The 10000-nt window shown below is 47.5% G+C and overlaps 1 protein-coding gene across 2 annotated transcripts in view; it reads right to left on the bottom strand.

Moving 5' to 3' along the window:
* Nucleotides 1-4161: 4161 nt before the first annotated feature.
* kif18a (kinesin family member 18A) overlaps nucleotides 4162-10000 on the bottom strand; it is a 51803-nt gene continuing 45964 nt past the window's right edge. Inside the window, exons 17-20 of one of the 2 annotated variants that reach the window (XM_063189476.1) lie at nucleotides 8811-9014; nucleotides 7918-8010; nucleotides 7655-7761; nucleotides 4162-4997 (exon numbers count right to left, since the gene is read on the bottom strand). In XM_063189476.1, the coding sequence (XP_063045546.1) occupies nucleotides 4870-4997; nucleotides 7655-7761; nucleotides 7918-8010; nucleotides 8811-9014 (532 nt within the window). In that variant the 3' untranslated portion in view covers nucleotides 4162-4869. The remainder of the gene's footprint in view (nucleotides 4998-7654; nucleotides 7762-7917; nucleotides 8011-8810; nucleotides 9015-10000) is intronic. The other variant, XM_063189477.1, reaches the window with a different exon arrangement.

Raw genomic sequence — 10000 nt, 5'->3', positions numbered from 1 at the left:
AACACTGATAGACCACCCCCCCCCCATATTTCCTACCAAAGTCACAATAGGGCCCCCACCACACCAAAACAGGAGGGCCCTAGGCCACGTGCCCTGCTTGCCAATTGCCCCCCACCCCTTACAGCTCTGCTCCAGCTGAACACCCAGGAGAGTGTGTTGGAGCGTGCGGTGCCCGGTGGAGTTTCCCCAAGCCCAGGCGAGGGTAATTGACATTGATGAAGAGGGTAATTGATTGAAATAAAGCGGCACTAGTACTACACAGCTTTAATGGGCCTCCCCAATTACTCTGCCATCACCACACTTAACTCCTGGCCCGCCCGGCCTGCTTCAGCTCAGCTCGGGGTGAACTCTGCTGTGGAAGTGTGTGAACCATGCATTTTCATCTGTGTGTGTGTAGGCGCAGGTTGCCTGTGCTACGGGTGTGTGTGTAGGCAAGGGTTGCCACATTTCAGTGGTAAAAAACCTGGACACATTGATGCACGAGCACGAATCATTAATGATACAGTATGTGTTTATTTCAATGGGTTAATACGAAGCCATGCATTACAAAAAACCGGGACTGTCCAGGAATTTACCTGGACCGACCATAAAAACCAGGACAATCCAGGAAAAACCTGGACGTGTGGCAACATTAGTGTAGGCCTACTGGTGTGTTTGCATGATGGCTGTGTCCTGTCTCCATTTATTTACAATGAGTACAAGTCTGACAATGCAGCACTAGGCAGTACTAGCTACGCTTTGCAATATAGCAGGAAGGTTACTAAAAGTGGTGGATATACCCATTTGGGGGCCCAAGCCAAAACAATCCCAAGAATAAATAGTGCAGTGGGGAGTGGAAGGACATGATTCAAACCTGCAATCTTAAAGGTACACTGTGCAGGAAATGGTCAAAAAAGGTACTGCAACTATGCTGCTCATTGAAACTGGGCTGCCTATTGCCAAATTTGATCTTCATATGAGAGTTTACTAAGTAATAAACAAATATTTTCTAGTACGGTCCAAGTAGAGTCATTTTTGCAGCTAAAAATGGCTATTTTTTTTAAATTCAAAATGGCGGACCATGGAGAAGATCCCCCTTTTCATGTATGAAAAGTGCAATTTTTCCAGTCATAATGAATAGGCCTACTTAGAAATTGATGGTGGTGGTAAGTATTCATGAAAAAGGTCACATTAGTGAATGGGCAGCATGAATTCTGGAAATAAACAACTAAAAATCTCACACAGTGTCCCTTTAAAGCACAGCTGTTAAATGGGCCACCCCTGCCCTTATGGACACCTAAGGCTGGGCTGCCTTTGTTTCAGTCCTCTCCTACATTCTGTCTTCCATTTCTCCAGCATATGCTACGCTTCTCTGTCCCCAACTGTCACACAGTATGCGTGTGTGTGTGTGTCTGTCGCAAGGGCGCCTGGAGCCGTACGGCCGTACGCACTGTGCGTACCTTCACCAGTGGAGGAAGTTTTTTTTTTTTTTAAATAGCCTAAATATTGCCTATTGTGTCTTCTATGAATGTTGTGACAATGCAACATATTATATGAGAAGAAACAAAATGAAGCAAATTAAAGAGCAGAGACTATGGTTGGGCACCATTAATTTACAAAGGCAGATAGCCTGCTTTTTGCTTCTGTGCGTAAAACTCGCGCGCTCCTGAAAAAAGATACAGCAACAAGTTCTAGTTCCATCAGCGGAATTCTAACTTGAGCGGCTACCTCCAGTTACTCTCAATGGACATAGCCCACAAATTTAAGTCTAGTAGTTCTAGTTAGCAAAGACAGCTCTCCATTTCCCACTTGGAATAACACATAGTATGTCGTGGCGTCGCTGATGGCAGAAAAAATAACCGAAGTTAATGTCTTGAAAGTGACAAGTTTCAATCGTAGCCAAAATCCAGTTGTCATGTGGGCTAGGAGGAAGGCATTGGGTGGTAGCAGTAACAGGTAGGCTAGGCTAAGCTGTTTCATTCATCACTGAGCCCGCCGCGGCAAATATTATAGGGTACTTTGCTTGTGTCATATTTAAAGTATTTTGGTTACCGTTCTGTGTATTGTGGCTTACTACAGAGACGGTTTTATGAGAGGTACGGAACTTTGCTTTGTAGCCTCCTAGCTTCGGACGGCAGCACTGACAGCTGGTTAGCTATGTGTGACATTATGTTCGGGAAAGCATTTAGTTCTAAAGCAATTCTGCATGTTTTGATGACATGCAGTTTGGGTGTTTTCTAATGCTTATTGCGCACGTTTTCCTGTTTGCTGACATGAACAGCATTCTGCGATTTGTGTGCGAGTGCGTCGGTGGTTCTCTTGTGCTCTGTCTCATTTGTTATCAGCCTGGACTAACATTCAGTGCACTCCCCGGTGGGTTAACAGGCTGATGTAGTCGCTGTCTGCCTTTTCTTGCACAACGTGCCCGGGCTTTTTATGGTCCCAGCTCAGCCATTGTGACGTGAACTTCATTCATCATGCTGCAGCAGACACCTCTGCGCCAACTTTCTACCCGAGTCGAAAAGTATAGCCTAACGCTTGAAAAGTTGTATCTAATGATATGGCGTCATCCCCATGCACGAGAGAGAACTCAAGTGCATGCAGGCCTTCGTAGTAGCATAGTCGGGGAAGTCGCTGCAGTTCAATGTCGCAGTTAAAAAAAAAAAAATAATAATAATAGTAAGCGTATGGCTGCACAAAAAGAAGTGAAACGCCAATATAGCCAAAAGGTTTTCAAAACCGTATAGGCCAACACCTTGTCAACGTCAACAAGTTACCTTGTTTCCTAGCCTAAAGCAATAAGAAAAATTGACAACTGATAAAGAAAACCACCCCAGACATACTGACTATACTCCAATCCTATGTTTTTTTTCTCCTCCGGTGTCATCGTCCGCTGTCATTTCTCCGGTGTTTTTTTGGGGGGGGGGGGGGGGGGGGTTGGTGCGTACCTTACTGGTCAAGTCTGCAGGCGCCCCTGGTCTGTCGCATACTGAGATGGCCATGGCAGCTGTGTGTGCGCAACTGTGTCGTATACCGAGATGGTCATGGTGGCTGTATGTATGCGTGGTATATAGACGTTGCAGTTTGTGTGTGCGTGGGATATATATACGGAGGTGTCCATGGCAGCATCAGAGCTGGCCAGGTCAGCGTTATTCCGCCTCGTGTCGTCTCAGCAGAGGTCTCGCCTCGCAGGGCGTTGAAAATCTCCCCATCTGCCGTGCCTTTGGCCACGGTCAGCTACCTGCCCACCTACATGCACTCGGCCCCCAGGAAGACGGGGGACACTTCACATTATAACTGCCATCAGGGCCACTGACAGCTCTGGCTGGGACCGGAACTAAGCCAGAGTTTCCCCCCCCCCCCCCCCCCCCCCCCCCCCCCCCCCCCCCCCCCCCCCCCCATTACATTGTATCGACTGGGGTACCTTTTCAAATGACTTTGTCCTGGGTCTGGCCAGAGCTGTCAGTGGCCCTGCATACAATGTACTGAGGACCCAGTTTTGAGCCCCATCTCTCCATGTGCCCAAGACAAGTGACCCGTTCGTCCAACCTCGTTGGCGCCCCTGACTGCCGTTATTGCAGCGGTGTCACAATAATACCACCATTATTGGCCTTCGTTCCCCGCTCCACATTTCCACTGAGTCAGGGACGGAGGGCGCATTGTTTGTTTGTTTGTCTTTTTGCACCTTTGAAGGGATACTGTGTGAGATTTTTTGTTGTTTATTTCCAGAATGCATACTGCCCATTCACTAATGTTGCCTTTTTCATGAATACTTACCATCAAATTCTAAGTATTCATTATCACTGGAAAAATTGCACTTCTCATACATGAAAAGGGGGATCTTCTCCATAGTCCATTTTGAATTTCCAGAAATAGCCATTTTTAGCTGCAAAAATGACTATACTTGGATCATACTAGAAAATATTTGTTTATTACTTGGTAAACTTTCATGTAAAGATCAAATTTGACAGTAGGCAGCCCAGTTTCAATGAGCAGCATAGTTGCAGTACCTTTTTGGACCATTTCCTGCTCAGTGTACCTTTAAAAAAAACAAGCAAGCCAACAAACAAACACAAAATCCGAGCAGCAGCTACATTAAAACAAAAAGTCAGACCCGGTTTCAGAATTGTTCTTGGAACAGTAATTTAATTGGACCACAATTAAAAACTACTAACCAACAGATGACAGGAAGGAAAGGTAGGACATTCAAAAGAACAAGGATAACAGACAGAAAAAAACGGACAAATAAGACCTTACAAGGTTAAAATTAGGTTTCCAACTGAGAAACGGAAACTATTTCTTTTTTTTATTTGAGTTAAAACAATAAAACGTTAAAAACGCTCTAAAATCAAACAAAAACCTCCAAAATTACAAAATAAAAGCAGATGATCACTATATCCATTCATTCTTTTGCTCAGAGAGTCAGTGTGTGTAGAGTGCATCGGCCATCACCATACGCACAGTGATGGATGTCCATCACAGGTGGGGTGTGTGCGTGTGCGTGTGCGTGTGTGTCGTCTGGAATGGGGCCCAAGGCATGAGCCCAGACATGGACTTGAGAGCATGTGGTGTGGAAGTGGTGTGTGTGTGTGTGTGCCTGTGGTTTAGGGAATACGTTAGTGCATGTGGACGCGCACAGGCTCAGAGATGCTTGATGGCCCTGAGAAAGAGCCGTGTGTGTGTGTGTCTTCAGGAGATGCAGAGTCAAGCCAAGGGAAATAACCTGGGTCTTGAAGCCCTGGCATGTGTGTGTGTGTTTAGAGGTGCTTTGTGACTCTCCTGAAAAGCCTGCTTCTGAGCCCCCAGGGTGTGTGTGTGTGTATTTAGAGGTCTCTCTTTAAGAGGCTGCTCTTTAGGCCCCAGTGTGTGTGTGTGTGTGTGTGTGTATGTCTAGAAGCGCTTGGTGACTCTCTTGAAGAGGCTGCTCTTGAGGCTGGGTTTCTTCTCCACCATGTGCAGGTTGCCCTCGGAGATGCTACGAACCACCTGACGACGACCCGCCATGTTGTCTGCAGACACTGAGGGGGGAAGAGAGAGAGAGAGAGAGAGAGAGAGAGAGAGAGAGAGAGAGAGAGAGAGAGAGAGAGAGAGAGAGAGAGAATTTGTATGAGCTTATAGATTCTGGAAGATTCTGGAACAGGTCTACACTGTGGTCATCAACTCACATACGCACGTAAGCATGTACACATGCACGCGTTTTCATTTCTTAGTCTAGTTTAATTGAAGTGTTACTATGGCAATCACTGCTAGAATGTCAGCTTTCGTATTATTGGACTTTTCACAGTCAGTTTGAGGACAAGGGCAAAGAAATGTTAGCATCATGGACACGTACACTCGCTAGCAAGAGCCTGAGGAAATCAGCACTCGGGGAGGGAGGGAGAGAGAGAGAGAGAGAGAGAGAGAGAGAGAGAGAGAGAGAGAGAGAGAAGAGCGCAAGGAAACGAGTGAGAAGGGAGAGTAAAAGAGGGTGGGTGTCGGAGAACGGGAGCTCTGACTAACGTGGAGTCCTCTGTGAATCAGCTGTGGGGAGTAACGAGCCTTTTAACGACCTTTAAAACATTCTATGACCCACACACACACAGCCGGCGCCTTGGTGACCTCATGCCTTGACTCGACAAGATGGTGTCTGTGTGTGTGTGTGTGTGTGTGTGTGTGTGTGTGCTACTGCAGCAGGCCAAACCAGGATACCCTACAGCACGTTCCAAGTTGTTATGCAAATAACATTTTTCACAGATTTTCCTAATTAAATCGATCATATATCATACATGTAGTTTCTTAATGCTTTTCATTATAAAAAGGGGGAATTTTCAGTGCTTTACAACACTACAAACCATTTTGCGTAATCATTCGGAACAGTTGGAAGAATACATTACGTTTTCCATTTCATTTATTTATTTTTATTTATCATTGACAGGTTCATTCTAAAAAAGTTGACTCGCGTTCTAATGGCCGTGTTGACTAATTATTATGATGACTGTCATTTATATGTATTATTTAGAGAAATCAGTGATTTTTTTGTAATATGCATAATAATGTGGAACTGGGTGTGTATACTATGCCACACTGTGCTAGGTTATGACAATGTCACACAGTGCAGGCTGTGCCAGACAGTGTTTCCTGCGTGCCTCCCTGCCCGCCCGCCTGCCTGCCCGCCTGCCTCATGCAAGTGTAATGGCCAACCTTATCTTACCCCTCAGCACCTGATACTTGCACCAACCTGCCTGGCCACAGTCCTGCCTGCCTGCCTGCCTGGCTAGCTAGCTACCGAACTTCCTGCTGGCTACCACGGCCCCACACATGCGTTCGTGTACACATACAGACAATAGACACAGACACACAGAATAGGAACACAAGCAGACAGGCACACGCATACACACACACACAACAGATACAGACACACAGACAATACACAGAATAGAAACACAAGCAGACAGGCAGACACACAAACAAACACACAAACAAACACATACACAGACACACAGAATAGAAACACAAGCAGACAGGCAGGCAGGCAGGCACAGACACACACACACAGGTTTAATTAAGGCCTTGGCATAGGGAGACAGAGTGGCACGGCAGAGTGCACCAGCCGATCAATTATAAATAGAGGAATAATTGAATACATGAATAAATATCATAGTTATGTGTGTAAAGGCAGAGGAGGGCACGCGCTCGCTCGGAAACCTCCCCTTGTGGGGGGAGGGAGGGAGAGAGGGATGGAGGGTAGACCGTGTGCGTGCGTCGGCTACTGCGGTCCAGTGGGCTGGTTGGCAACCAAGACCTTGCGACTACCCCAGCTCGGCGAAGCGCACCAACTTCTCATCATCTTTTCCACAACCACATGTTGTAAAATGACATGACATGAGGCACTGACCTGAGGGGCGGTGTGTGTGTGTGTGTGTGTGTGTGTATGTGTGTGTGTATGTGTGTGTGTGTGTGTGTGTGTTAGGGGTTGGGGTTTTCTGCAAATACCCCCCACATCCCCAGACAGGTAGGAAAATAAATAAATAAATTATCCATGAATTCAAACGGCTAAATAAATAAATCTGACTAAATATTAATCAACTTAATCATCAAATTAAATAAATAAATGTTTATGTAAATGAATAAATAAATACATTTGAGTGAATGTGACTACATCAGCGGCTCCAGAGGAAGTGCCTGCGTGAGTTGCCATGACGGCAGCTACCTGCGAAAGCCCCCCGCGGCAGGCCTGGCCTGTGACGCGGCAGGCGGCCCGGGGGCGGACACGCCCACATCGCCATGACGATCACAACCCGTCACCAACGGCAACGCCACCTCCTGATGCGAGCTGAGCTAGTAAGCTAGCGTTACTTAGCGTCCTAGCCTTCCTGCTGAAGCGTGACTCCACTACTCCCACTGACATAACAGCACGCACACACACACGCACACGCACACACACACAGAGAGTGTGTGTGACGCCTGGTGCCAAAACATGCTTTACATACCCATGCAACTGTCAAGGCTAGCAAAGACACGCTAGCACACACACACACACACACACACGCGCACAATGATTCAGTTCACACTCAATAAGGGAGATGAGATGACAACAGCGACGGTGCAAAGTCTGGCAGTGAATGGCCACACACGCCGTGATCACTATGTGCGCTCAAGGACAAACTTTCTTTCTCTCTCTCTCTCTGGTTCTCACCTCCTCCTTTGCGTATGCGTAGGGGCTTGTAGGTCATGGTGGGGTCCTGCTTGATGCGCTTGGGGGCCACCATGCCGTGAGTGCCGTCCACCCCCGTCTCCTTGCTGCTGCAAACAGACACACACACACACACACACACAATCAAACACACAGACACACAAAACATAAACACAGTGCTGGGCAGCAATATGGGGTAATGATGGTTGTAATGCATGTGTGTATGTGAGTGTCTGTGTGCGTGTGCGTGCAGGAGCTGCACTGACCTGTTGAGTTTGCGTTTGCCCTGTGCTGCTGACGTCATGGCCATGTACGAGGGCTTCATGCGGCGGATATCCAGTAGGGACGGGATCTCCACCCTGAACACACACACATACACACAGACACACACAGGTCATACGCACACACACAGACACAGACAGACACACACACACATACACACAGACACACACAGGTCATACGCACACACACAGACACAGACAGACACACACACACAGGTCATACGCACGCACACAGACACATTTGCAGACACACCACACACAAAGACACACAATTAAAAATTCCCATTGCTTTTGTTCACTGGTCAACGTGGCTAGTGGCTTTAAGGAGTCACGAGCCATTCAGCCCTTTCTACTAGCCACTCTTATCTACTTTTCTACCATCATAGTCTATGTTAGATACCCCTAACATAGGGGGCGATGTGGCGCAGCGCGCTAAGCCCCCCACATTTGGGCTTGCATGCCCACGGGGACACCGGTTTCGAGTCCAACCGGGGTCATTCCCCGGCCCTCCCCAGTCTCTCTCTCCCAATCGTTTTCTGTCTACTCTCCCCTGTCATGTAATAATAAAGGCCGCCCCCCAAAAGGAAATACAGCGTAAAAAAAAGATACCCTTTACATAGTGTAAGTGCACAATGCATAAACAGCATCATGTAGTCAGTCTACTGTGTGTCATGACCAACAGTAAACTACCCTGCCAAATTGGCTAGTGCTACTGAAATCACTAATAGCCACACACACACACACGCACGCACGCACGCGCACGCGCACACACACACACACACACACACACACACACACACACACACACACACACACACACACACACACACACACACACACACACACACACACACACACACACACACACACACACACACCTCTTGAGGGGCTTGGTGAAGGTGCTGTCGAGGGAGGAGGTGGAGTCCGGGGCCGACAGGATGATGGTTCCGTCCGCAGGCTTGGCCTCCCCGATGTCAAAGGTCGCGTCAAGGTCAAGGGTCACCGTGGTGTTGATGGCCGCGGCGGACGAGGAGGCGGGGACAGACGCGGGGGCCAGGACGGCAATGGGATTAGATGAACCCCTAGGGGGACGGGATTAAGAAGACATTTTAGATAAGGGGTGTCAAACTCAAATTCACAGCGAGCCAAAATCTAAATCTGGGATTAAGTGGCAGGCCGATTTCAATATCTATTTAAAAAAATGCCCTGAAAATGTAAATACAGTACACACGCTGAACTACTTAAAGCTAAGCAAATGACACATCTCCATCCTATATAAATACTGTATACCAGTGGTGCTCAAACTGTGGTACGCGTACCACTGGTGGTACTTGAGACACCTCTGGTGGTACTTGGAATAATTCATTTACACATAGCAAAAGTGATTATGGAAGGCCTTTGCCTGCGATATTCTAATGTTGTCTGTCAAGATGGTACTTGGAGAGCTTAATGTTTTCTCAGGTGGTACTTCACACAAAAAGTTTGAGAACCACTGCTGTATACTATCGAATACTTCTATGTGCTAGTATGTGCTAGTATGTGCTGTTACACTATGCATTGATGCTCAAAATTTTGCCTTCAAGTCGCATTTTATATATGTCAGTGATGTACGTGGGCCAACTGCAGTAGACATTTGAAATGACCTCGCGAGCCACATGAAATGTCTCTGCGGGCCAAATCTGCACCCTGGACCTGAATTTGACATCCCTGGCTTAGATGTTTTTACCAGTTCCAGTGGCAGATTTCATTTATTGTCCAATGACAGCAGGGTTTAAAGACGTGTGAGGAGTGGAATGGACCAAGGAGAGCAGAGACGTAAAGTATGGAGGTGTGTGTGTGTGTGTGTGTGTGTGTGCCTGCGCGCCCCCACCTGGTCTCTGGCGTGTAGAGGAGAGGAGAGGGGTGTGTGTGTGTGTGTGTGTGTGTGTGTGTGTGTGTGTGTGTGTGTGTGTGTGCGTGTACGCCCCCACCTGGTCTATAGAGGAGAGGGAAGTGTGTGTGTGTGTGTGTGTGTGTGTGTGTGTGTGTGTGTGTGTGTGTGTGTGTGTGTGTGCCTGCGCGCCCCCAC

This window comes from Engraulis encrasicolus, chromosome 23 (genome assembly GCF_034702125.1).
Source record: "Engraulis encrasicolus isolate BLACKSEA-1 chromosome 23, IST_EnEncr_1.0, whole genome shotgun sequence".
Taxonomy (NCBI): domain Eukaryota; kingdom Metazoa; phylum Chordata; class Actinopteri; order Clupeiformes; family Engraulidae; genus Engraulis; species Engraulis encrasicolus.
The sequence above is the reverse complement of the archived record's forward strand: the minus strand, read 5'-3'. Positions and strand labels throughout refer to the sequence as shown.